This window comes from Ilyonectria robusta, assembly GCF_021365365.1.
Source record: "Ilyonectria robusta strain PMI_751 chromosome Unknown BGZ61scaffold_4, whole genome shotgun sequence".
Taxonomy (NCBI): domain Eukaryota; kingdom Fungi; phylum Ascomycota; class Sordariomycetes; order Hypocreales; family Nectriaceae; genus Ilyonectria; species Ilyonectria robusta.
Genome location: NW_025764438.1, coordinates 83,942 through 110,209, shown reverse-complemented (window position 1 = coordinate 110,209; position 26,268 = coordinate 83,942). Strand labels below are relative to the sequence as shown.

Sequence of the window (26,268 nt, the reverse complement as noted above, 5' to 3'; positions counted from 1 at the left end):
CCTCGACCTAGATTCCACACCCCTGTCACGTGGAGCCAACGACCTCTCGCGGCCAGCGCCTGTACTCCCCCGCCGAAAAAAAAGCTGTAAGTTCGTAGCGGCACTCACTTGACACAACTCGGCGTAACTTTGCAACCAGAACTCTCACCGTAATCGCTTGTCGCCATGAAGATCCTCAGCGTCAACTTCCTCAGCTGCGCCGTCAAGGCCTGCAAGAGCTCCTCCGACTCGTTCCCGCTCCACGCCAAGGACGCCGAGCTCGTCCAGGATGAGATTGAGTTGAACCCCAACATGATCATCAACGTCTTGCCCCGCCTCGACTGGGCTGCCCTGCGCACAACGTCTTCTGAGGTGAGTAATGAGTAAAGGCGTCACTGGGCATGATGCTTCCTTCTACCCCGTATCTTCCCCCATTGCCCTTCCTGTGACGGTTGAGTTGAGTGTGAGAGCGTCTCTAACTCGATGTGTGTGTTTTTGCACTGATAGCTCGGCTTCCCGCAACTGCCTGAGCAGGCCCCCACGGAGGAAGAGTTGAAGGCCGACGAGACGATGCTCAAGGACCTGCACCATTTGCTGCTGGAGACTCAGATCTCTGAGGGCAAGCTGGTGTGTGGCCACTGCGGACACGAGTACGCCATCAAAGAGGGCATCGCCAACTTCCTGCTACCGAGCCACTTGGTATGAGAGGATTACGAACGTACGCGACAGTTATGGTCACGCGTGGCAAAAAAAGAAAGGCAAGAGAGACAAGAATATAGACTGAGGAGATGAAGGGATTGAAGGCGGGAATGTCCACACAACGCGTCACAAGAGGATGCCGCATCAAGGGAGACGGCATAGGTGGGGATGGTATCACTTCGGAGTCTGGCGTTGTTAAACTCTTTATTACAGCTTCGATTCATGCATGCTTGGATAGAATAACCCGTTGATCCGATCCAAGGCCGAGTGAGGCTTCGTGATTGGGAATCCGTCCTTATTCTGCTTCTACCCTGCCGCTGCCGCAAACATGCTGAACAGATCTTACCTCCGATCAAGTCACACCAAAGAAACCCATAAACTCCGTATCTGATGTACAATACCGTCCCCATAGGAGGGGACGTCCATGACAACACATTCCACAGCCTGTAGCTACTGCATTGAGCAATTACTGCTTCTTCTGGGCAGCGGGGCTCATGTCCTTGTCAAAGGCACCGTAAGACACCTCGAGGCTAGCGAGGGCCCTGAGGCCAACGAGCAGGATCGAGAACAGGACAATCGCGGTGATGATGGCCATGAAGATGCCTAGAATAGGTGTCAGCACGATAATTTCTCTAGCGCAAGGGTACAATGCTTACCAGGAGTGAAGAACTGATATTTCTCGAACAGAGGGCGGGTATCGCGTTTAGATTCGTTGCCTGAGCTGCTGACATCTCGCTTGAGCTCCATGCGTAGGCGGTCATCGAACTCGGGGTCGTAGGTCTGCTCGCCGGGGGTGCCGACAAACAGGATGGTGTAGGAGTCGCTGGACGTGAGCTTATCGAGGCTCTTGGAGAGGATTGCGTCTGCATCTTTGTCAATCTGCGTCCTCTGAACGATGCTTGAAGCGCGGCTACTCACCACTGTCAGCCAGGGAGCCAGCCCGGTCTGAGGTCAGAGGCGGCAGAGTGAGCTCCTCGACGGTGATGTCCTGATACTTCTCACCGCACGCCATCTTGACTAAATCGGCCAGGCCAGCGTTGGTTAAGGGGCCCACAACCTCAGGCACGATAAACTTGGTCTGGATGCTCAAGTCGTTGCTGGCAACCTGGCAGAGATGTGGCATCGCGCAGTCGCTGGACGCGGAGCCACTGAGCTCAACGGAATTGATACCCGGCTGAGAGACGAACAGGTATCGCTTGCTCGGGCATGCTGCGAGGATTGATTTCGCACCCGCCATCGCGCCGGGGCTCGTTTGGAAATGGTTGGAGGCGTGAGTAACGGGAGTCCTAGATGCACGTCAATCAGAAGGAGCTCCTTCAAAGGAAGGCCGCGGAGAGCCACGGGAGGGCGCGTCGTACGAAGAGGTGGAAAGCAGAATCAGAGGAGAGGAATCCGAAAAGGCTGCCGAAGGCCCGGCGAGCGCCAGAGCGCCGGCAAGAATCTGGAGACGCATAGCTGATGAGGAGCGATTGATTGTCTGCTTCGTGTCTGCCTGTCTGTTCCAGCTTGTGACGGGAGGCTTGTAGGTATGGGAGCTGATACAGCAACGCAGCCTTACGTAACACCTCCATTAGATGCATTACACCGTTTCATGCACACCTCGGTGAACTTTTCCCATTGGCGTCCCTGCGGAAACTTTGCGACGGTAGAATCCCAGCCGTCCGTCTTCCTACGGATCAAAACGAACAAAGCATTTTTATTCTTCCCCACGACCAACTTTGACGTCGACGTACTAGGCCTACTGGCTACCCGACGCCATCATGTTCGCCAAACCCCGGCCCAAGAAAAGCATTCTGCCGCCACACAACAAGAAGCGAAAAGTTACCCATGCAGTTGAAGAGATCAATTTCGACAACGAGGCGCGCTCGGATTTCCTCACCGGCTTCCACAAACGCAAGCAGCAGCGAATTAAGAACGCACAAGAGGAGGCTGCCAAAAGAGCTCGTTTGGAAAAAATCGAATTGAGGAAGCAGGTAAATTCTCCCCATGCAATGCAAGCCTTCCCAACGCGACCAAGATGCTAAGACAGGTGACGCCAGGCCCGAGAAGACCGCCGTCGCGAAGTAGAGGACCACGTCAATACGGTGAACAGGCTGCTGCGGGAGTCGGAAGTTGCAGGAGGTGTCGACAAGGATTCGGACGAGTCCGCTGACGAGTGGGACGGCTTTCCCGACCAACCGAATCTCGACATCGTGGACCACGAGGAAGAGTACATTGACGAGGATCGCTACACAACGGTCACGGTTGAATCTGTGTCAGTGTCACGAGACGGCCTGTATAAGCCCCAGGTCGACGAGAAGGTCGAGAAGGACGAGAACGAAACCGACAAGAAAGACACAGGGGCCGACAAGGAGGATTCAAGGCCGGAGCGACCCAAGAAGAAGAAGAAGAAATTCCGCTACGAATCTAAAATCGAGAGGCAGTTGACGGAAAGGAAGCGCAAAATAAAGAGCAGGTCATGAAGACGGAACTAGCTATAACTAGACCTGCGAAGAACACATGATGGTCGCAAGCGAGCAGTACAAATGCGGACAGGATTTACAAAAGATACCCTTGAGAAAGCCAGCTTCAATCAGCTAGTAGAAAAGTAACATGCGGCTGCTGCTCCATTCGCTCAACTGGCACCATTCTGAAACCAAGCCCTTGCAACCGAAGGCAACAACTAGACGTGCCGGCCTAGTTCGCCCACGGCTGCCTGGGAACCCGCCAGGAGCCAGCAGGCATCCGATGCGTGTATGGCGCGGCAGTCCTCTCAAATGTTGCCAATCTCGTTCTGGAGGTCCTCCAGCTCCTTCTGCAGGGTGGCGTACTTCTTGGCCATCTCCTCGTACTTGGCCTCCCACTGGTCGCGGTCGGACTCGAGGGCCTGGACCTTTCGCTCGAAGTGGCCGGCCTTGACATCGGTCGTTCGGAGCCTATGGGGTTTGTTGATTAGCACATGGTCTAAAAAAAGAAGCGAAAAGAGGAGTACGCCGGCCGGGTAACGAAATGGCGGTGATTAGGGGATGCGACCCGGATAAGGCGCTGACGTACTTCTCGTTGGCCTCACGGAGAGTCTTGTCGGCCTCCTCGGCCTCCTCCTCGAGGAGCTGCAGCCGGCGCTGGAGGGTCTCGTTCTGGGTGCCGTGCTCCTGGCCCTCATCGGCGGCCTTCTTGAAATCCTTGGAGGCGGTCTCGAGCTTCTCAACCTCACCCTCAAGAAGGTTATTCTTGTGCTGCAGCGAGGTGATCTCTTGCTCCTTGGTCAAGTTCTCTTGCTCTAGCACCTTGACCTTGGCCTGGAGTTCCTCAACCTTTCCAGATGCCTCGTCGGCCTCCAGACGGAGCTGGTTCATTTTCTGTGCCATCCCCAACCAGATTAGCCACGAGAGCAACTAAACGCCGTACCCCTCCAAAGGGCCAGCGACATGGTGGGGTAGCCGAGGAGCTGGGGTAACTCACCTCCTTGATGCGGTCCATTTTGGTGAGTGGTGATGGATGAAGTTGTGAGCGTGGATTAGGCTGGAGCTGATCTGGGGATGGGTTGGAAAGGCGCGTTGTCGAGATGCAGATGCAGATGAAGTGGTTAGGAATTAGGGAAAGGGGAGGAGAAGCGATGCCCCTCCACAACTTGCCCCAACTGACCCCGGTGGCCGTGATACAGCCTCTGTGGCTTGTGGCGTCCCGCCCCGTGAGCTTGACCAGCTGCGAGGGTGGCTGTTGCCCTGCCAACTCACGCACGGACCATCAAAACATCCCAGTCGCAATCCCGGCTGGTCGGAGCCAGGCGAACTTGCGCCCCTATTGTTGGGCTCAACATATCGATCCGTATCCATCATTGATTTTTGGAACTTGAGCCTTGAGACGAATACGACAGATCCATCATTGACATCATGTTGGCGGCGCACCGCGATCAGGAGAACCTGGTGCATAGCCACCAGGTGCCCTCGAAGCAACAGCTCAAGACCCCAGGTGCACGATATCCCAAGACACCCTCGCGGTTTGGGCAGAACGACGAAAATGCCCCCAATGCATTTGCCGGAAAGACAGGGCTCGGAGGAACCAAACAGTTTGGCGGAAATGACAAGACTACGATGAAAGCGAATGGCACGCGTCAGGCCCTGGTTACTCCAAGTATGTGCAATTGCCAAGTCGAATACCGGCCGTGAATACTGATACAGCGACAGATACCCGAAACCGAGCTCCTCTGGGCAACAAGACCACGAATGCCAAAGCTAGGCCTGGGCAGGCGGGAGGTGTCAAGGACATTGTTAAGGAACTCGAGAAGACACAGCTCAAGCCCATGACCCACAAGCCCAAGCAGATATCCGTCGACATGGCACCCATCGAGTTCAAAGTTAGAAACGAGCCGATGTCGACTGAGGAGGAGGAGCCCGAATATGCCCCCCCGAAGCCAAAGGACCTCCCTTACGAGTCTGACGTCTTCCCTCAAGATCTCTTGACCCTCGAGGGCCTGAAGAGCGAGAACCTGCTCAAGGGATACTACCAGCATTTCTACAACCCAGTGGATGACGACGGTGTTTCGCGTCAGGACAGGGAGTTTGAGAAGACAATGAAGAAAGTCATGGCCAAGGCCGAGGAACGAAACCAGCGGGACATGGCTGCCCTGGACTGGAACATTGCAGACGTCCCTGAGACTGCTCAACGCCAGCTTAAGAAGAATGATTTGCACAAGCGATCGGTCTCGACTTCGGATCGGAAAACTAAGAAACCTACACCACAGCAGCCAAACTCGATTTCCTCCAGAAGAGCAGCATCCGCTCTGTCAATGGCTTCAGACAGTTCTAAGAGCACAGGCGTCCCTATCACTATCCGCTCCACCAAGGCAAGGAAGCCATTGAGCTCCATTCTTCAAGGCAAGCGGCCTGTGGCTGTCCCTAAGTCCTCCCTTACAGATAGTGCTGCCGGTGAAGCGGCCTCAAGGACCACCATCGGATACAACCGGGGCAGGTCGGCGTCATCGATGCTTTACACTCAGCCCCGAGTACCCAGCGAGTCGAACCGAACCGTCCGCACAATCAAGCCCGTGGCCTCAGTGGACTGCCTCTCCGATATGACCATCACCCCTGCTCGTCTGCGCAAGGCTGCCACGAAGCAGCAGGAGAGCCAGCCGCGCCCTCAGTTCATGTCCATCTTTGACGAGGAAGAAGGCGAGGATGAGGATCTCCCTCCTGTCAGTGCCCCACTTCAGTTATCGGACGATGAGGAGGAGTTCGAGCTGAAGTTTGACATTTGAAGACCAATCATGGATAGTGTATTTCTAGAGGGACCCGGCGTTAGGGAAAGAAGCAAATGATTCGATCGTGGTTCCGATGGGGCATGGCCGATTGGGGGAGTTTTAATGAGGATTCTTGGTAACGATGCCTCGGACATCCATAATGACCTGGAGAGGCTTTTGCTTTTATTTTACTTTTGACATCTGGACCGGACGAGTTGCGCAAATTGCACGACGCTCACTTATACATCTTGTGACTTTAGCAATACAGTTATCGACATTGATTCACTTTGAATGGTGTAAACGTAGGCTGGTGAAGGTTAATCACCAGCCAGGTCGGTGCGCACTTGTATTGACACTGCTCAACCTTGTATCACGATTGCATTTAACAACAGCAACAACAACAACAACGACACTACTTCTTCTCTACGATTAAAGTGGCCAGTTCACTGATGTCGACAATTTTCTATATTTCGGTTGTCTCTGTCAGTAGTCATCTCTTGTCATGGTCTTAGGCTGGTTGCCAAGATTACTGCCCATACACAAAGTCCAAATATCCCGTCTATTTAAGATGTCAGTCCATTTCTTTGCTTCCATCCATCTTAGCGGTTAAGAATTGGCGGGGCTGTTCGTGAACCGGGATGGCGCAGCTTGTTTGACGTTTCCTACCAGACAAAACTTTCCTTACTACAATGGCGGAATCATGGTAGGTTGCTCACTGATTTAAGGATGGTTCAAATTCCACCGCCTAACTTATTCACTGGCGAAAAATAACATGACAAACCTGAGATCAATCTGGCTGAGAATCGGATGGAGCAGGGTATGGGCGATGATCTGGTAATCGAAGGCGACTACCACGTGCATGTCTACATGCTTGCATGAAGGCTTCGAGCATGTCAAAATCTGGTTAGGTTGGGTGGTTCCTTGCATGGGCTTGGAATTCTAGAAAGAACGTATCCGCGCTGACATTGGCCAGAGAAGGATTGTTGTGGAACGTAGACAAAGATAACTTGCTTTGTTTTCAGGTCCTTCCATGCAGTCATCTTGCAAACAACGGAGGGGGGAGAAAGGCAAACAAAGGTCGTGATGCATGGGGCAAACGACCCTGGTACACATTAATCTTGGCCAAATTTAATTGGTTCAGGCGATTGCGGATTCCTTGTTCACCAGGACCGCCGTTGATGAAGGAACGTCGGATGAATGAGGAAGGACGTCAAGTGGGTGGAATGGGTGGATAAACATAGCGCCGAACTGATGGTAACAACGAACAAACGCGGCCCAGGCGCAAGTTTAATTACTTTGTCGCGTGGTAGCGAGGCGCGGTGTAGCCCCGCCAAAAATACCAGTGGAGCGTGTACCGCTCTGGACAGCGAATGGACAGCGCACACGCTTGTGTCAGATCAGCCACATCGAGTGGCTACAGTGGCTACAGTGGCTACAAGTGGCTGGGCCGGCCCCCCGTTTGCCAATGGCTGCCACCCAGCAGGTGCCATCATCCCTGAACCCAAAACCCGAAGAAAGACGGCGCCTGGACAAATCTTCAACTTTCCGACCTCTCCAGCCCTTTTGCCCTTTTGCCCTCTCTCTCACCCAATCTCTCGCTCGCTCTGTGGCCTGGAGATCGCCTTCGGCTTCCGCATCTTCCTCTCCTGCGCGCGCGCTGGCCTCTCTCTTTCTGCTGCCCTCCAGGCCCCGTCATCTCGCGATCCCCCCTGCCGCAGAGCCTGTGGATGACGCACCGCCGCCTTTCGCTGCCAACCTGGCCCGGTCGCGTGAAGTTTGCTCCCGCGCGTTAAATCTGCCTCCTTTTCACCCACCATCAGCGTCAGCGCCCGCGCCCACCACGAGCGCCGCCCCAAGCAAACTGCACCGTCTCTGCCGCACGCAGCCACGCGAAAGATATCATGGTTGGAGCACGGTGGAAGAGATAGGAAGAGCGCATCGCCACGATGACTCGCCCGCCCGGCGCGAGCTTCGCGCAGTTCTTCCCAACCGCCCCCAAGGTTAAGGCTCAGGCTCAGAGCCGTGCAGATCGCGACCGAGACCGCGACCGCCCCAAGCCAGCTTCCCTCAACGGGGGATCCGACTCTCTCCCAGACACCGCCGCCGCGTCGGATCTCGACGTGAATGGTTTTGCCCAGTCCGTCCCTGGCCACTGCGGTCCTCTGGCGGATGCCCCTCCCGCTCATATCGACGACAACGACTCTCCCCTCGCAGACATCCCCAGCACTGTCGATTCCGCCAGCTCCTACGGCAGCGCGGCCTCGTCCATCTTCAGTTCTTCTGCCCGACACGCTGCCACCGCGGCATCATCTCGCCTCCCCACCTCGAGCCTCACCCCCCTCGCTTCCAAAGACTCGCCCTCCCGCACACCCACTTCAGCACCCACCAAGCCAGACATGTCTGCCTCCCTATCCGCCGATCGGGCCGCGAGACAACCAGCTCACAATTCCTCTGCCATTGGTCGCAATGGCGCGACATCTGACAGGCTCCCCGCCATCGAGCGCGTCCCGGCTCGAGATCCCATGCCCTCCGTCAAGGGTCTCAAGTGCACATATGATCCGCCTCTCGATCGAGTACACAATAAGAGCGTTAGCAAGAACGCCAAACCGACATATAAAGAGTTTGGCTTAGTACGTATAACTATATCATCCTCCTTTCGGGGGGGCGTCATCTGTGGTGCAAGATCTCATGGCTAATGAAATGGATAGGATGATGACGCCCCCCCTACGGATCCTCGCCTGACCAAGGGAGGAGGTCGCCTCGGCTACATAAACACCGATTACTACCTACCCAAGGCACGGTTGCGACCAGCACCCGAGAATATCAAACCCTACCCCTACGACCCCAAGACTTCGATTGGCCCAGGTCCTCCGACCCAGATTGTAGTGACAAGGTACAACCCGCTAGCTCCATTCAACAAGGTGACAGCCATTTTTGCCAGCTTTGGCGAGATTGCCGAGAGTAGCAACAAGATGCACCCTGAGACTGGAAGTTACCTCGGATTTGCCACCATCCGCTATCGCGATTCGAAGCGCCCTGACCGACCGCGTGTGTCAGCCATTGACGCCGCTCGTCGAGCTGTGCGATCCCGAGGCCTCAAGGTCGATGCGGATATTGTCAGGGTAGAATATGACCCAGAGGGTCGCAAGAGCCGGCGAATGCTGGAGGAGCATCTTAGGAGGGGGAAGGACAAGCAAGAGAAGGAGAAACTTGCTCAGCTTGCTTCTCAGTCAAAGGTTCCTCCTACGGGTCCAAAATCCGGCCCAGCGCCCGGGTTCGTTCGACCTCCACCCACCGCCCCCAAGGGTCCAGCAGCACACCGACAACCTGCGGGCGCCGTGTCGGGGCCTCAACAGCAACCGATACTCCCCGTACAACCGAGAGGGAATTCTTCCATCGACGGCCCCTCTATCGCACCGCTACTCACTGACGAGCCCTATATTTTCATCACGAGTGACAGCGTCCCTGTCTTGCCGAGTATCATCCCTCATATGAAAAAGCGATTGAAAAATTATGGGCTCGAAGAGATACGCCTCGACAAGACTGGATTCTACATTGTGTTTCGCAACTCGGTCAATGGCAAGTCAGAAGCGGAGCGATGCTTCAGGGCGGTCAACCACACTGAATTCTTCAACTATGACATGGCGATGCAGTTGTGTATGCCCCGAGAAAATCACGAGTCCGAAACGCCTCGCCCGCCTCGCAAGGCCAGTCCAAGCCCCGAGCATAGACCCAGGGCTGATATTCGGGGACGTGATGAGAGAGAAAAGCGCCGCCGCGAGGAAGAAGGGGACCTCGAAGAGGAGAAGAAACAGAGGGCCAAGAACTTCGATCCAGTAACGGAAGCAAAGCAGGTTATTCGTCGAGCAATGACCGAGCATCTTATTCGACACATTCGCACCAAGGTAGCCGCACCCGCCCTTGCCGCGTTCCTGGATCCCGCGAACCATGTCGCCAAGAGGCGGAGGTTCAACATCGAACACCCCGACGATATCGAAGAGATTCCTAGCATTGAGGATGGCGATGATAGTTCGAGGGTCGGTACTCCCAACTCACGGGCTGACCCCATTGAGCGGAGGACGGGCCGTCTGGAACCCAAGGCATTGCCCAGAATTCGCAAGACCAAGGTCAAGGGTCAGGCTCAGCGTAGCGCGTTTATCGATCCCTTTTCACGTCAGCGCCTTCCTGCCCGAAATGCGTTCCGTTCGCTCCACCACCGTCTTAGAGGCCTCGACAGCGACGTGGAGTCGGATGATGACACTGACGCACGCGCGTTATTAGCTCATGAGACCGAAGAGCCGGAATCCCGACCTCGAAGCCGAATGAGCACCGATGACGACATTTCCAAGGACGACTTTGCCTCCTGGGGTCCCGGTGAGGATGACTCCATGACCGAGGCTAGTTTTGCGATTACCGATGCCCCTTTGGCATCCAAGAAGCGCAAGCTGGAGGCTTCGTTCGAGACTATCTTCAAGCGACAAAAGAAGTCTGATGAAGAGCTGTTTGGGGTCAGGATCGGCCAGCTCACCTCAGATTTCACTCCCCGCGAGGATTCAGTGGACATTCTTCCTGATACTGAGGTCGGTGATGACCTCGAGAGTAGAATATCCCGCTCCGAGACCCCCATGTCTGTAGGCGGCAAGGGATCAAAGAAGAAGGGTACCAAGTCCAAGAAGAAGACCAAGAAGCAGATATTCGAAGAACGCGAGGCCCTGAAGCGTCAAGCGGAGGCAGATTCGCAGCGCGAAGAAGATGAAGTGGAAAAGGAAGCTATAGAAACGCCGAAGGCTGAGGAGAAGGAGCTGCCAGTTGAAGAACTTGCCGTGGAAAAGCCCGTGGAGAAGCCTCTAGAGAACCCCGTGGAGAAACTCAATGAGAGGCTTTTCTCGACAGAGCCCCTGATTCCGGCCATGGTATTACCCGACGACATGCCGCCGGATTTGTCAATGTTTCAGGGGTTGGCACTTGGCTCTAGTGATGGACCTGACGTGGCAAAGCTTACCAGGCGATTCCAGCTCGGTGATATCGGAAACCCAGAGCTCTGGCTATGGAAGCGCAACCGCATCAGGGAGCTCAACTCTGCGGATGGCCTCGTCGACACCGCCGTATCTATCGGAGGCTACTACGTACCTAACCCTACTGGGTGCGCTCGTACCGAAGGAGTCAAGAAGATCCTCAACTCGGAGAAGTCCAAGTACTTACCTCATCACATCAAGGTACAGAAAGCGAGGGAGGAGCACAAAGCCCGCTTTAAGACTTCGGGCAAGGACCCTGTCGCCACTGCTGCGGAGGCAGCCAAGATTGCCGCAGAGAAGCTTATCGCCAAGGGCAACTCGAGAGCGAACCGTGCCACAAACCGTCGATACGTGGCCGATTTGAACGACCAGAAGAAGACACTAGGCCAAGACTCGGATGTGTTCAAGTTCAACCAGCTCAAGAAACGCAAGAAGCCTGTCAAGTTCGCTCGTTCGGCCATTCATAACTGGGGCTTGTATGCCATGGAGAACATCGCCAAGGACGACATGATTATCGAGTACGTCGGTGAGGAGGTCCGCCAGCAGATTGCCGAGATCCGCGAGAAACACTACCTAAAGAGCGGAATCGGCAGCAGCTACCTGTTCCGTATCGACGACAACACTGTTGTCGACGCTACCAAGAAGGGCGGAATCGCACGCTTCATCAACCACAGCTGCATGCCAAACTGCACTGCCAAGATCATCAAGGTCGAGGGCAGCAAGCGCATCGTCATCTATGCGCTGCGCGACATTGCCATGAGTAGGTTCCCCTTGACCATTCCCCATATTCCCACCATCTATTTTTTGCTAACAAGGCGTGCCTATAGACGAAGAGTTGACCTACGACTACAAGTTCGAGCGCGAGATTGGCAGCTTGGATCGCATCCCTTGTCTTTGCGGCACAGCTGCTTGCAAGGGATTCCTAAACTGAGGCGAAATTTCTCCAGGTTTTTGGCGGCAAGGGAAAGTAAAAGTGAACTGCCCTGGGTCATTCATCAAGGCGTTGGGGAGGCAAAGTGTGGTGGTGTTAACGAGTCCATTTTGGTCGACCACGGGAGAGGTGGGAAGGAATCTTGCAAGTGCTTTAGCCCAATTTACCACTCAAGGGCTCTCTGTTTTACTAGGTATCAAGCTGGCATCCGACGCACGGGTGCTTCGACGGGGCGTTCAACCGGCCAATGTTTCTTCTTTCTATTTGTTCCTTTAATGCAATCCATGGCGGCCTCAGTCGCCTCTCTGTACATACATACCAGCTCACCCCAGATAGATTGGAGTGTGTGGTGACTCCTCCCTCAAGACAAGGAATGGAGTTTAACATTACAAAACGTCTGACAGGTGGTGCGCGCCAAGATACCACCGCAGTATTCATTGATCCGCAATGCTAGCGTCGTGTGACGAGGCATAAACAATATATGTGCCAATGCTGATCCCCCTCATTTCTTCTTCCTTGTCTTCTCTTCATCTTCGTCGTCGCCCTTCGTCATCATTGTCATCGTCGTTCGGTCTGGTTAATCACGTTCACTCTTCACCCTCACACGACCCTCGCTAACGTCATGAGGAGCCCGAGGGCCCAACATCCAATCTTGCATGGCTAACCACTCGCTCCAGTTCGACTCTGCGCCTCGGATCTCCTCCTCAGTGACGTGTTGAAGGGGTCGCAGGAACGGAACGGTTTGACCGTCGGCCATGTCGTAATGTGACTTGACTCCCAGCCAGCTGTCGCTCTTTGCTGCGAACAGGAAGTTCCTGCGCTCGGTCTCGTGCACAGCGCCGATACCTTGAAGCCAGTCATCTCCGAAGAACCCATGAAGGACGGCAGGGGAGTCGAAGCCAGTAACGACGAGACGGCGAATATAGGGAACCAGGCTAACTTGAGGGCCAGGGACAGCTCCCGTCGCTCGAGCGGAGGTGGCTGGCGGAGGAGCGGAGCGAGTAGGCGTAGGAGAAGGCGGAGAGGGTTTTTGAAATGGCAATAGGATGTTCACAAGAGCGCCTACGGCTTGAACCGGGCCACTGAACTGAGCGTGATCGAGGAAATAGCGTTGGCAGGACTGAAACTTGGGATACCAGTCGAAGATATCGAACTGGGATTCTTGGAACGGCTGAACAAATCTGTCAGTCCCGTGATGACTTACCAACAGTGAAGATTGAGCGACAGAAAAAGATAACCAAGGTAGAAGACACAGAGAGGGGGGAAGCTGGCTTACGTGTTGGAATTGTATCGACATGGTGGCTAGAATGAATCGTTCCTAGGCCTCTTCTTGGCTATGGTTCATACTCCGGGGTATGGTTGGGGCCTTGGGCTCGGGTGAAGATTGGCTGGCGTCAAGAACGGTGTTGAGCTTTGTTGGTCAGGCTAGGGCTCTGGACGTTTGCCAGATAACAACAGTCCAGGAGGCTCAGGCACTGGCTCAGGCCCTGGTTTAGATGCGGGCGGCGGGATGCTAGAAGACAGATGCTGTGCACAACAAGTGCGATAATGGTCTCAATTGAGACGGCACACGCCGGGCAGCGACCGCGGTGAAGGCGATGGCTACAGCAATGTAGATGGGGTACAGCAGGGCGGTTCGATGGGTCGCAGTCGTGGCGATTGGCCGACGGCGACACCGGCTAGGTGAGTGAGTTGAAGATGGAGCCGGTATAAGTCGCGAAGTTGACAAGACGGAACAAACGTCGAAATGGCGAATGGGCAGCAATTCAAGAGTTCGATAGAGCCAAAGAAGGCAGACGAGGAGGTATTGACTCTAGGAGGTGCCGGCTTTTAGACTTCAGAAGCACGGAAACGTGTGAGCATCGACAGAAGGGAGGAGGAGGAGGAAGAAAAGAAGGCCGGAAGCCCCAGGAGAATCGAATTGGTCAGGATGGAAGGGAGTAGTGGAAGAAGTAGTGGGAATGAGGCAAAGTTGAGAGATCAAGGTCGAGGTGAGATGTAGGATTGCGAAAATGGTTATGTAAGATGCTCGATGTTTGATGCAATGCAGGTAGGTGCGCTTGAGGCTGTCTGTCTTTTCCACAGCAGGTGCAAACGACGTGCAGGTAAGGGTGCCGCGTTGGTTCTCTTCAACGATGTGGCGGGTTCATGGGGGTGTTATAAGGCTCGGCAGGTACGTATGCGGACGAGTTGTGGGCGAGCATGAGGGAGAGAAGGAGCCTCTTTCCTAGTCAACTAGAATGTTTCTCGCTTCCCTCTTCTCGTCTCTTCTCTCCTCCTTCTCTCCTGCCGTCCTTCGGTCGGTCCGCAGCAGCTCAGACAACGATCTGGCTTTTCCGACACGCAATTCAACGACAGGTCTACCCATCTCTCCATCCCGACTTGCACTCATTCATCTCTCTCCAACGCTCAATTTCAAGCTCTCGTCAAACCAGCAGCTCGATAACGACCAGGCGATTCACCCTTGATGGGGCCGCACAACCCGCAGCACCACTGGCAGCAGCTCAGCTTGTATCGCCACACGACGACGGCAAAGTCACTAATACCCGATGCCTCGCTCCTTGCTCCCTTGTTCCCTTGTCGCCATCACCCACGGCTCACCTAGGTCCCAGCCAACCCCAGCCCAAGCCGGCAGCCTTCTTTTCTCCATGGCTATGGGACAGTCGGCGCTAGGCATGATTCACTCAACGCGAGTGCGAGGGTGCGAGGGTGCGAGGGTGCGAGGGCGTGCGTAACTGCGTGTCATCACCGCCTTACCATACCATGTACCAGTAGGTCCACCCCTGATGAGGGACGCCGCCCTCCCGAGAGTGTGTGTGGACGGGTGGCTGACCTGTGTTGGACCGGAGGGCGTCGACAGAGTTTCTTTCCCCTGCTCTGATCTAGCTCTACATGCATTACCGTGGGGTTGGAGCCTCGTTTGTGACCACAGTATCGATTCGGCAGCGGCGGCTTTGATTGTTCAACGAGACGAACCGAGTCTAAAACATTCGGCCCATGGTCCAACAGTCCCCAGCCAAGACCAACAAAGGAGGGGCGACGGGTGGCGAACATGAGCTTTTGAGCTGTGCAGGCATGGGCTAGTGCCAGGGTTGAACACACTAGGAGGCCCCAATGGCTGCTGGTTGGCCAACTGCCCGATCGAAATCCCATTCGAGATAGGCGAGCTCTCCAAAAACTCCATGCCATATCAGCCAATCTGGGAAACAGTATCAACACACTGCCGTCCAGCTTGCAAGGTGAATAAAGATGGAATTCTTTACCTCGGCACATGTCCTGTCAGATGCCGCCCATGTAGGTGTCAGTTGACGAAATCAATCAGCCCCGGGACAAGGCGTTCCTTGGCGAGCGGCTAACAACAGAACATATTATCCCCAACTGAGAACGAGGCGCTGACACCAAGGTGGAGGTTCAGCTCGGGACGCCCCCCACCTTCTCCCCGCCATGCTCATCTGCCGCTGCGCCGTAGAATGTACTTTCTGGCGCACGATGGATGCAGAGACGCAAATTTGATGGGAGAAATTCAGGGTGACCCCAAAAGAAAAACCAAGAAACGGGATGGAAAAAAGAAAGGCGCCAATAAAGTTCGCAATCGAGTATCAACGGGGCGTGCAGTCAAGTTCATCGCCAAGCATCTGCCTTCCACCCCTAGGCAGCACAAGTTGTCCACGACAGGACAGCTTGTGAAGGAAGCTTCGAGCAAGCGAACCAACGAACTCTTAGCCATAGCAGACTATCCAAGCGAGCATCCATGCCCTTTTTTCAGCATGTCCAGGGATAAGGGCAATGAAGTGCATGAAGGTGAGTACCCATCCAACACTTCACAGAGGTACGGTGCCCCGGATGGAGCGTATCTACGGGGTGGCGTTTAACCCGAGCCCCCTCCCGTCGCGGTGCCTGAACCTGATCTGCAGCCTCAGATTTTCTTTCACCCACGATGCCAGCGTCTGTGAGCCACATGGGAGTGGCTGTCCTTCACCATGTCCCGACCTGACCAATATCTAGTCAAAACTTTGGACAGCACACGGTTTGCCATATCCATATGGCACGCAAAGGCGGAAAGAAGGGTCGTCTGCGAAATGCCTGTCCTCAACTGAAATCAAGCCGCATCGGGCCTTTCGCCACTCGCTGACCCACCAAAATCGCGGGTGCTCACTTTAATGACCTCGAATCTTACACACGGGACAAGCCCACCTGTTACGACACCGGCTCTGGTCCCGGCGCATTCTTTGGAACCGGAAACCCGGTAGTCGAACTGACGCATCAGCCACCAATGGGAAAATACAATGGGAGCCTTCGCTTCAGCTTGTGGACCAGTCTGTGTGGTTCGACTGTCTGGCGTCGTGACGATTTTAGTGGCTCTTTCTAGATCTTCTCCCAGGCGCGCTCGCTGATTGGCCACACATCAAAGAAGCTGGTACGTCTGTCGGCTGAGAAGAGAGATGGGATCTTCCATTAGCTCTACAGGTGTGGCGGCTGGTTACCAACCCTTCGGGCTCCATCACCCCAGCCAGCGACCCTGCCTTTCCGATCACAAACTGCATCCGCTCAGCTGCCTCTCGCTCCCAGTGGATCTTTGTCCCAAGCACCACAACTAGGGTCTTATTCCCATGCCCTCGGTACCGGGAGGCAACCTGTTGGTCTCATCCTTGGGGAACACCGGATAGAAACGCAATTTATTGTCGCGCAATCAACGCAGGGCAATCCCATTTTGTGTCACGTTTGGACTCGGCGAGTGCTGCCAATTGTTGCAGCCTTCAACAGAAAGGACCTTGATCCGGCTTTCGCCCGGGCCAGACACAATACGACATTATATCCGCCCAGCAGTAGGCCCACGATTTGCGCAGCCGGATTGCAAATCAGGCGCGTACCACCGTTGGCCGTTCCGTTGATGGACCAGCTGGTGCATCTGGCTAATGCATCATACCGGGGCTCAGAGGACACTGATGATTCGGTTGGTATAGAATGTTTAACGCAGGAGGCACATAGTCTTGGTTGACCGTCCAACGTGCCGCCCACAATTGAGAAAACTCTATCCGCAGGTTGGGGCTCTTCGTTCATGTCAGTCAAGGAAATTGGACGGCAAAAAACCCCCACCCAATGTCCCTCTTCACAACTCAGCTCCAGTGGATCAATATGCGGATCTGGTGTGGCGACGGGGCTTATGACCTGTCAATCTACACGGCCAAAGGGGCCTCACGTTGGGGTGCTTTGACATGACTCCCTGCATAGAGTCACGGAATAACGACGTCATCTGAAGGAAGTGTGGCGAAGGGGCGATCTGGAATTGGCTGAGGGTGTTGCGCCATTCTGCCTCTCCAAGCCGAATTTGATCTATCATATTACGGGCCAGACTCGACCCGTAAGACATGGAATCCATCCCCTCTCTGCTCGGATATTATCCAAATTGCGCCCCGGAAGCCTAGCGCCAAATCCTTTAAGCGACATGGTCGTTTTGCGAGTCCGCAAGGCGTTCCTCCTTGCATGGCGCATCGGGGCAGGCAGATCCGGTGCTTGCGTAGGACGGACATCGGGGTTTCAGCTTCAGAGGTAACCGCGATCTTACCAAACGTCCTATATCCCGATCATCTGATACTTGATAGTCGGTATGCCGGGGGCTGGAATGGGCGTATGCAGGAGACAAGAACCTAGGCCCAAGTCGAAGACTGGAGAAGTAGAGGGCCCCTTCGGGTGACAGTCCAAGCCTGGGACGCCACGAAACACACCTTGACATGCTCAACGTTTGAAGACTCATACCTGGATCAGCAGCCACAGCAGCCACAGCAGCCATGTTTCCGATAAGCTCTGATTTCCTCCGCAGGGTACGAGATCCAGCGAAGTTTCGGGAGCAGTTGACAGGGTCCTGCAAACGCCATGATCGCGGTTCCTCTTCGTGACGTGCTGGATCGGACGAATGCTGGATCTCCAGTGTTACCCCAGACCAGCATGCTGGGTGTGGCGCAGAATGTACCTAACCTCTTGTTACAGTGCGGCATATCCTGACGTCCCTGTCATGTTAGCTTGCAAGGCTGAGCTAGATCCAACGGACGGGCGCTCTGGCGGGCGGCTGTCAACGTTAGCACAATGCTCAGCTGAAGGGGGTCAGATGGTCCTACTTGGTATCGCGATGCGCATTCTTCACACCAGGGGGCATCTTTGACTTTTGGCGGGATATATTCCGCTGTCTCAGCTCTGCGTTGTGTTCCGTGAATGTCGTACGATGACAGCCTTGTACTACTACATAAGTGACATACACCCTTGCTCATTCACTCATTCATCACATTCCGAGTCATTCATTGCAGTGTTGGCGTCGTTGGCGGCGGGCGTCTCCCGTCAACATCATTACGAGATCCCGAAAGAGGACGGCGGTAGCATATGGCATGGCTACTGGGCCAGCAGACGGGGATCGGCAACAGACTCGCGATCCTTACGAAGACATCGGGAGAGAGGGATCGCTACGTTTGGAGTCCGAAGAATCACGGAGCACGTATCGTTCCTATGTGCTTTCCAATAGGCACACGCACTATCGAAGCAGAAGGCAAGGAGGCATGCCGGAGATCCGCTTGATAATTGATACGTTCTAGGAGCCCGACTCAGCCTACATATCAGCTCTCTCCACTCTTCTAAAGCCACTATTTAGACCAAGGCGCCGGGCGGTTGAGTATTTTTTTCTTCTTGTTGCGCGCGCTTTGGTATGTCTTGCGACACGAGGTGTGACTGGGCCTCGATCTAAGACGTTGCTTCTAGAACACCCTATTGACAATGGGTCTTAGTATTAACCTTTGGTGCGTGTAGGTCAGTCTGGATGACGGTTTGAGAAATGTTTTTGTTGGGCCAAGTGGAGTTTCTTGCAATGTCGAGGACTAGGGGGGTGGATAGGGTTGCATGTGCATTGACCTAGGATGCCAGAGCCTTTCCTATCAGTTCCTTTGCTCGGTCACTCAGCTCCATTCCGAGAGCCAGCTGTCGACCCTTGTCGTTCATCTTCCCCCAAGTCTTGCGGAGGATGCCAACCATCTTGTCCTCGTCAATGCCGGCCTTGTTCTCAAAGTCGTCGAACTGATCATCGAGAAAGACCAGGCAGGCAACGTCCTCGAGGGCCTGGGTCTCCTCGTCGGAGGTCAGGTTCTCCTTGCGAATCAGGGCGGCCACACGGGCCCGGTCAGTCTCAGGGATGACGGGCTGGATGGAGGGCGAGGCAAGCAGCTCAGCGACCTGCTCGGCGGCCTGGGCCTTGAGCTTAGAGCGCCACATCAGATATCCCGGGCGTGTCATGGGGTAGCTGCTGCGAGGGATCTCCCATCTGTAGCAATAGCATGGTGAGTTCGGATCCAATGTTTGTTCAGTCAACCGCGGCGCATCAGGAGGGAGCGCACCTTCGGAAATGCTGCGCGCGGCAGGCCAACTGGAGCACCGGGGTGGCAGACGGGCTGCGCAAGGCGAGCCACTTGGTCATCTTGCGAGCATAGTGAAGTTCGTACGGAAGCGTGGTGCCATCAGGGCCGGGGATGGTCTTTGGGTCCTGGGCGTGGGCGTCGTCGATAAGGTCGAGGCCGCGAGCATATTCGACGGGAAGCGGAGGTAATGTATCGGCCATTCTTTGCGATTGGCGTCGGTGAATTCGCTTTGTGTGTTGGCCCTTGTCGTCTTGTCGAGTTCCTTCAACCAGCACTTACTTGCAGGCCGGGAAACTAGGAAACAGTAGCGTGGAGATGGGGTGACGAGGGTAGTAGCTCTCGAGTCGAGAAGTTGCGGTTATGAGATGAGTCAGCGAAATCGGCCATCGTCTCATTGGGCCTGTGAACTAACTCTATTGTCGACTGGAGTCTCGCAGCTCCAACGCTACAACTTGAACAACTTTGGAGAGGAACGAGACTTTCTCCTCAAAGTACCATGTGCGTGCGTGCTGAAGAGAACACGTCGTCATGCCCTGAGGACGACGAACAACAGGAGAATGATGACATGGAATCAAGGCCACATATAATGCATACATGCATGTCACTCCAGTTACGACCAGGCCGTCTCTAAGATGGGTTATCCCGTCGGGCAATATCAATCGCCGAAATGCGGAACTCACTGGCAGGTCGAACTCGGCACAATGAATGAGAAGAATAGCCTCCAGGCGGGTCATTCAGATTTCATTGTTCTTCTAGTTGGCACTTGGCAGCCATTCGTCATTCACTCATTCACTCATTCGCCCATGTATTCGTCCATTCATAGCGCAACTTCGTCAGCTGTAAACACTCCCCTTACAGCTGGGGGCTTTGATTCACACATTTCCGCTCGGACTCAATACATGTTTCCCTCTGCCATCAAGTATTTGTCTCTTATCCTCTACTTCTCAATCCTTTCCATTGAGCAAACATTCTTCCAAGCGCTTGCGGCCCCCGTGAGCTTGTGTATGACTCCCTTTTCACAGCAAAAGGCAGCAAACACCTGTTAGAGGAGTAATTCCACTCGCCCACCCGCCTCTCATCCGCCTCAGAATTCGCATTCAACTTTTCCCTTTGTCAACTCTCCGAGATCCCCCCTGAACATATACGCGTTCCGAGTGTCGCTGTAGAATCGTCTCACCAGCCAGAGGTTTCCATCAAGCGCGCCTTTCCATCTTATTGAATCCAGAGTGCGCCCAAGTTCATTTTCCTCCGTCGCACCGTCTCTAATGCATTTCCAGGCCAGTCCGCCCTATCACGGGTGAAACCCACCGCGCCGTCGCCTGAAAGCCCGCGAATATCGCTAGCGAATGCGTGGACCGGTCACTTCCCAATCATGCCGCACCGCGCAGCAGAGACCAACCGAGACGACTCCGGAGATGTGTGGCCAAGTTCTTCTGAAGCTGAGGAATCTGAACAGCGCCAGAGTTCGGCAGACGAGTCGAAAGAGGCTGGGTCCGGATCCGAAGATAAATCCGACCATGAAGACTCTTCCCAGTCGGCAAGCAACCACAACTCCACTAGTGACTCGGATGCCTCATCCTTCGGCACTTGTAAGAAGCGCAGCGGGCATGAGAAGTGTCTAAAAGACAGGTGTCTGAAGGCCGAAGACTCTGGAGACGGCCCGCAAAGCTCCAGCGAGCCCGACAGTACCCAACCTTCAGGCGACAGCCGGAAGACCGAATCCTCTACCGATAATCAGAGCGAGGCGGCGACTAGTGAGGTCAAGAAGGGTAAAAAGAAGGCCAAGAAGGGTAAGCCAGCATCGTCAACTGAGACTGCATCTACCACCGAGGTAACGAGCAATGACATGAGCGCCAATGACAACGCCTCGACGGATCCCAACATAACAGCCGAAGGCTCGTCCAAGGATTCCACTTCAAATTGCAACACGGTCAGCTCTAAGCAAAGCACCACTCCCAATGACTCGGGATGGAGCATCTCGGAAGACTACATCCTTAAAGGCATGAAGGAAAGTGACCAACCAGCCACCTGGGCCGACATCGGCAGCGCCCTCAACAGGAGTAAAAGTGAAGTTAGGGCCCGTTGGAAGCTCATCAAGGATCAGGTTCGGCCTCAGCAACCCTCCGCAGATGACACTACCGAGCCCGAACCGACAGGTGACAGTGATCAGGCCGGTGGTGAAGCCAGTCCCGTCGAAGAAGATGATGGTGATGACGGCAGGGACAAAGGCAAGGCCGCAACCTCTTCCGTCACGTCTCACGGGGACTCGAATGGTAGCAACGTCAACGGGGAGGGAAATGGGAAGGGGAAGGGGAAGCAGGCCTCCAATACCAACAAGTGGCACAAGGGCACCCGAAACGACAAGGTGGCCTCTGAGAACAAACAAGCCAAAGCCGAGGCTACAAAAATTCAGCAGGAAACATCCAAGATCCTCTCGGGAGAAGAGGCGTCATCCGAGTCCTCCGCCTCGTCATCTTCTTCATCACAGTCTTCCTCCATCTCCCAACTCGACTACGGCAACTCTGAGAAGAATGACGAGATGCGCTATCTCCAAGACCACATATACGCAGACCTATATCCCGCGGCCATCCACCCTGAGCCAGACGCCTATCTCAGCAAGCGGGACTGTGAGCTCCTAGCCGCAATCGACAGCAAACAGAAGTGCTCGCGGTGGCTCGAGATGCAGGCCAACTTCTTCAACGTCACTGGCCGTATGGTGCCTCTCGACGCTATCCGGGCAAGATGTGAGCGCGCCGAGGAGAGGGAGATATCAAATGCTCGCCAGACCGGACGGGACCTGGCTGATCGCCTAGAGAAGGTCGAGCAATGGGTCACTAAGGTGTCACAGGAGGACGTTGACGATCGAGAAAACTAGTGAGGACAAACGGGGCTCATCAGTTGGCCACCACTTAACCAGCGGATAGATTTGTTCGTCCTCAAACACTCCTCTGATGGGAGACATGAAGCGTGGTATGGTATCAAGGGGCGTTTTCGAGGCAGGAATGTAATGGAAGCGTTTGATGGTTGTTGTGACTCATGAGAATTGAGAAACCCGCAACTCAAGTCCAGAAGAGGCCCGAGAAGAATCCCTGCATCAATTAGCAAACGCAGCGTCTCGTTCGATCGCTCAATGATGATACACGTTCATAAACAAATGTTGACATCCCGATGCAAATATCCAGGTCATGGTCGGCGGCATTCTATTCGTACATCTATCACACAATGCAATATCCCCTCGACTTTCCCCTTGTCTATTCCCAAAAGCAGACCAGCGACTTGGCCAAGCGCCCTCCCAGCATACCATGCTACCCCCATACCGTAAAGACAAGATTTGCGCATCTGTCCAGAAAAGGATCCAAAATAGAACTGGGTATCAAACAACATATTCGAAATGAAGAGTTTGAGCACATGACCCGTGCCCACGCCTCTTGGATCCTAACGAATCCAGGAGTGCAAGAATTACTTTCCACGTAGCGCTCTAAAGTTCCCATCAACGTGCGCCTTGCTCCCCATTGATGCAATTACATCGGCAATGTTGCATACCGAGCTGAGCCTAATTATCCGGTAAGCATACGTTCGGTGGTGTCTAAGAAACCCCCCCGCACGGTGCGGAACGGCCCGCCAACGTGAATCAACGCCATCCAAGGCCAACTAGAGACTCGGCACGTCAACAGCGTGCGACTTTAGATCCTATTCAACGTAGACAGAATTGCCGAGGAAGAAGTGAAGACCTTCTGGGACAAGTCGTGGCGTCTGGTTCGATACCAACATGGGCTGGGATGAGTGATGAGCAGAATTTGATGGCCAGCGATAACGACCACGAAACCTGAACGGTACAAGGCCGCACATGATTGACAGACTAGTAGTCCTGACGAGTTCATATCGGGTTCTCCATCCCAGGAGGCAGGATTGCCGCTGGCGGCGTAGCTACCAGCGGCGTCGGTCTGGGAACCGGAGTAGCATTTGAGCCCTGGTCTTTGCTGCGTAGTGTGTTGCTGGAGCCAAGGCCGCGTCTCATCATCTTGCCGAGAACTGTGACTAATTCGCAAGCATCCTGGAACATGTCGTCGTCCATGCCTTCGGTGGCATCGTATACTTCGGAAATCGTGTCTTTTGCGAGTTTGCGGCTGGCATCGGCATCGTGGGCACATTCGTACAGGAAGGCGGCGTATTCGCACTTGACGGAGAGTCGGAGGGAATGTGAGCCCCATAGGAGGGTATCGGCAAGCTCGATGGCTTCGTGGAAGTGCTGTCTGGCCTGTGGGAGGTAGTCCTTGATGGGAAGGAGGAATGATGGCGACAGCGGCGTGTTGTGTGACTCGAAGCCAGGCGGGGGGAGGACAGGACCGCCCTCGAGAGGATGAGTTGGTTGGACGGACGAGGGCCTGGACTCGAGGTCCAAGTCGATGGCTCGGCCCTTTCCCTTGTCCATTCGCGGGGTCAAGACGGCCGTGACGTCGGGAGTCCATCGGCCCATGTTGGAGACGGTGGGCGTGTTATGGAAGAGGGCGAAGATGTGAGAGAACGAGGCACGTAGCTTGTAAGCGAGGACCTTGAGCTCGACATAGTTACCGACCATGGGCAGGACGTATTGCTCGAGCATCACCAGGCCCTCGCGAGAGAGCCAGATGATGTGCAAGACGCGACGCACAGCGTTTGGAGTGGGCTCATAATCGGGACGGCGCTGCTTCTTAGCAGCAACAAGCTGCTCGGCCAGGTTGAGGGACAGGCCGAGGATCTTGAAGAGCATGGACGACAACAGAGGGTTGTCATTCTCGACAGCCTTGGCCAGCTTGCCGAGAAACTTCTGGTCGACCTCGGAAGACGCCATGCGGCCCAGTGTAGACTACCTGTAGCGGGATGAAAGCTGAGATGAGTTAGTCGACGAAGAGGGTCCGCGACTAGGGTTCTGGCACAAGACTCGGGGTGGTGGCCGGGGGCTAGACGGGGAGCGGACAGCCTCGCATATGAATGAAAGCACGGGCGGCAGGCCTCGTGGGCGAGAGGAGAGCAAGTGACGAAATGGAAGCAGGGAAAGGAAGGAAAAACGGACGCGACAAGAAGAGGTTGGTGGACTAACGGGCAACGCAGCTCCACAGCTGCAGCGGAACGCGCAGCGGAGCGAAGCGCAATGCAGCTCAGTGCAGCAGCTCGCACAATGCAGCCCAACGCCGCAAGGCGGCCGAGGGAGAAGGTGCGTGAGGCGAGAGGCGAGAGGCAAAGTTGATGAGGATGCGCGACAGCTGGCGGGCTGTGATTGGGTCCGAGAGGTGTGGTGATGGTTGGCCAGAGGTAGAGGTGGAGGACGAGATTAGGGAGCGGAGCGTCAGCGACTGAACGAGCGAGTGGCAGGCGATGGCGAAGCAGCGCAGCAGCGAGGGGGACGATTCCAAGGCCAATTGGCCTGTTCCAAGATCAGCGGCGTTTGACGCAGCTCGAGACGTCAAGAGCAAAGTAGACAAGACGCGCAGTGGTGAGAGCGAAGGTAGAGCAAGTGGCGGATAGTGACGAGCGAAGGTCCGACGACGAACAACAAGACGCAGTGAGCGAACGCGGCGCGAGAACGGAGGCGCAAGCCAGGACAGAGCTGAGCGAGTGGTGTCTGTATGTACGAGCACGCAGGAATATCAAACGAGAGACTAGCAAGAGCGAGATACAGAGGCAGGCGGAGCCGGTGGCATGGCGAAGGCGGTGGGACGAGATCGCGGGATCTGGGGGAATGATCTTATACGCCCGGCGCGCGCGGAGTGGAAGTTGAGCGAGAGGTCTGGCGCTGGTGGAGAGGTCAGAGGTCGGTCGGTAGGTTGGAACGCGAGAGACTCAGAGACCCAGCGACCCAGCGACCCAGCGACCCGCGGTGCGGTGCGGGTGCCAACGAATGGACAGGGCAGGCGGTGAGCGAAGCGGAGCCCTTCCGAGAGGCTTGGGAAGACTTGTCAGTGGACTGGTCTGGTGGGTGGTCGCTGGGCTCGAGGCTAGACAGGGCCAGCCAAGACGCCAGACAGGGCCTAAGGGGCGCCAGGGTGGGATCGGGTTGGTGTGGGATCGGGCTTTCTCAGAGTGGTCGTGGTGGCCTTTGCTTTTGGGCCTTGGGCTATTGCGTCGCCAAAGTTGGTGGTGGTTGGGGGCTGGTTCTGTCTGCCCATCCAAAGTTAGGTTAGCAAAGACTTGGTCGCGCGGTGGATCGGCGCGGGCACTACGTCGGTAGCTTGGGCCGGGGGGTGGTGCGAGAAGGGTGAAGGGTGAAGGGTGAAGGTAGTGACAGTTCAATAGTGAGTTGGAGCATGAATGGTCAAGGACAGAATGGGGGCAGAATGGCGATTCAGAGAGACGGGATGTGACTGTCTCTGATGTGGTGCAACGGGAAGAGACGCACCGCCAGAAGAACAACTGAGAGAACTGGCGTTGTGGCTGACTGACGAGACAAAAGCAGATTCCGCCGGACCGTTTGTTTACGTTCCTTGCTGCAAATCCGTTGTTGTTTTCAGTAAAATGGTAAGAGCAAGCAAGAAATCCAAAGGCCAATGATAAGGCCACCCAGAAAGACGGCCTGAACAGCGCACAACCCGGCCACGGCGTCGACCTCGACCGCGGGCACGACGCGGGCGCCGGGGTAACGTACCGAAAGCGGTGCGGCACAGGTACTTCGTACGGTAGGTACAGGTAATTACTCCGTACAACACGAACGAGCCGAGACGAGGCTGTAGGCGGGAACGATGAGGCTTTGCTCGATTTACGGTAATGAGGGTGGGAAAAAAAGAAAATCGAATGACAGGGGGGGTATCATCCTGGAGGCGAAAAATTCAAGCAAGAAGAAAAGAAAAAAGAAAAAGAAAAAAAGAAAAAAGAAAAAGAAAAGAAGAAAAAAGGGCGCCGCGCGCTCCTTCCCCAGAGGGTCCGCGACTTGACAGGGCGGGTTCCTGACGATCCCGCGATGACACCCAACTGCGGAAAGAAGGATCGTGAGATGATTGATGGGCGGATCTGCCTGTGTGCTGGTCCGTCCACCTTTTGGAGGATCAGTCCTTG

The 26,268-nt window shown here is 55.1% G+C and overlaps 11 protein-coding genes across 11 annotated transcripts; 5 read left to right on the top strand and 6 right to left on the bottom strand.

Annotated features, from left to right (window-relative positions):
- Nucleotides 1-103: 103 nt before the first annotated feature.
- BGZ61DRAFT_444239 (uncharacterized protein) lies at nt 104-880 on the top strand. Its single transcript, XM_046244955.1, has 2 exons — nt 104-351; nt 487-880. The coding sequence occupies exons 1-2, from the start codon at nt 166-168 to the stop codon at nt 682-684; spliced, it is 384 nt and encodes a 127-aa protein (XP_046108073.1). The 5' UTR covers nt 104-165; the 3' UTR covers nt 685-880.
- Nucleotides 881-2,181, bottom strand: BGZ61DRAFT_444238 (BIG/ATPase V1 complex, subunit S1). The gene is made up of 4 exons (XM_046244954.1): nt 2,037-2,181; nt 1,597-1,964; nt 1,335-1,541; nt 881-1,281 (listed from the first exon to the last, which is right to left on the bottom strand). Exons 1-4 carry the CDS (start codon nt 2,129-2,131, stop codon nt 1,145-1,147), a joined length of 807 nt encoding a protein of 268 aa, XP_046108072.1. The 5' UTR covers nt 2,132-2,181; the 3' UTR covers nt 881-1,144.
- Nucleotides 2,182-2,438: 257 nt separating this feature from the next.
- On the top strand, nt 2,439-3,140 carry BGZ61DRAFT_473988 (nucleolar protein 12-domain-containing protein; the record flags this gene model as incomplete). Its single annotated transcript, XM_046248525.1, has 2 exons — nt 2,439-2,651; nt 2,718-3,140. The coding sequence occupies 2 exons, from the start codon at nt 2,439-2,441 to the stop codon at nt 3,138-3,140; spliced, it is 636 nt and encodes a 211-aa protein (XP_046108071.1).
- A 290-nt stretch (nt 3,141-3,430) lies between these two features.
- On the bottom strand, nt 3,431-4,013 carry BGZ61DRAFT_528585 (tropomyosin-1; the record flags this gene model as incomplete). Its single annotated transcript, XM_046253279.1, has 2 exons — nt 3,431-3,593; nt 3,712-4,013. The coding sequence occupies 2 exons, from the start codon at nt 4,011-4,013 to the stop codon at nt 3,431-3,433; spliced, it is 465 nt and encodes a 154-aa protein (XP_046108070.1).
- A 329-nt stretch (nt 4,014-4,342) lies between these two features.
- Nucleotides 4,343-5,914, top strand: BGZ61DRAFT_413273 (uncharacterized protein; the record flags this gene model as incomplete). The annotated part of the gene is made up of 2 exons (XM_046243308.1): nt 4,343-4,791; nt 4,839-5,914. Exons 1-2 carry the CDS (start codon nt 4,551-4,553, stop codon nt 5,912-5,914), a joined length of 1,317 nt encoding a protein of 438 aa, XP_046108069.1. The 5' UTR covers nt 4,343-4,550.
- Nucleotides 5,915-7,842: 1,928 nt separating this feature from the next.
- Nucleotides 7,843-11,842, top strand: BGZ61DRAFT_528583 (histone H3 methyltransferase complex protein; the record flags this gene model as incomplete). Its single annotated transcript, XM_046253278.1, has 3 exons — nt 7,843-8,526; nt 8,605-11,671; nt 11,739-11,842. The coding sequence occupies 3 exons, from the start codon at nt 7,843-7,845 to the stop codon at nt 11,840-11,842; spliced, it is 3,855 nt and encodes a 1,284-aa protein (XP_046108068.1).
- A 577-nt stretch (nt 11,843-12,419) lies between these two features.
- BGZ61DRAFT_473985 (uncharacterized protein) lies at nt 12,420-13,139 on the bottom strand (the record flags this gene model as incomplete). The annotated part of the gene is made up of 2 exons (XM_046248524.1): nt 12,420-13,013; nt 13,119-13,139. The coding sequence occupies 2 exons, from the start codon at nt 13,137-13,139 to the stop codon at nt 12,420-12,422; spliced, it is 615 nt and encodes a 204-aa protein (XP_046108067.1).
- Nucleotides 13,140-14,158: 1,019 nt separating this feature from the next.
- Nucleotides 14,159-15,211, bottom strand: BGZ61DRAFT_156541 (uncharacterized protein). The gene is made up of 3 exons (XM_046237414.1): nt 15,106-15,211; nt 14,676-15,041; nt 14,159-14,335 (listed from the first exon to the last, which is right to left on the bottom strand). Exons 2-3 carry the CDS (start codon nt 15,029-15,031, stop codon nt 14,269-14,271), a joined length of 423 nt encoding a protein of 140 aa, XP_046108066.1. The 5' UTR covers nt 15,032-15,041; nt 15,106-15,211; the 3' UTR covers nt 14,159-14,268.
- Nucleotides 15,212-18,547: 3,336 nt separating this feature from the next.
- On the bottom strand, nt 18,548-19,681 carry BGZ61DRAFT_156469 (uncharacterized protein). The gene is made up of 3 exons (XM_046237413.1): nt 19,519-19,681; nt 19,219-19,466; nt 18,548-19,145 (listed from the first exon to the last, which is right to left on the bottom strand). Exons 2-3 carry the CDS (start codon nt 19,437-19,439, stop codon nt 18,740-18,742), a joined length of 627 nt encoding a protein of 208 aa, XP_046108065.1. The 5' UTR covers nt 19,440-19,466; nt 19,519-19,681; the 3' UTR covers nt 18,548-18,739.
- Nucleotides 19,682-20,661: 980 nt separating this feature from the next.
- BGZ61DRAFT_444226 (uncharacterized protein) lies at nt 20,662-22,324 on the top strand (the record flags this gene model as incomplete). The annotated part of the gene is made up of 1 exon (XM_046244953.1): nt 20,662-22,324. A coding segment is annotated over exon 1 (793 nt), but the record flags the coding sequence as incomplete, so codon positions are not given.
- A 792-nt stretch (nt 22,325-23,116) lies between these two features.
- On the bottom strand, nt 23,117-24,070 carry BGZ61DRAFT_491001 (14-3-3 domain-containing protein; the record flags this gene model as incomplete). The annotated part of the gene is made up of 1 exon (XM_046250386.1): nt 23,117-24,070. One exon carries the CDS (start codon nt 24,068-24,070, stop codon nt 23,117-23,119), a length of 954 nt encoding a protein of 317 aa, XP_046108063.1.
- Between the last annotated feature and the right edge of the window lie 2,198 nt (nt 24,071-26,268).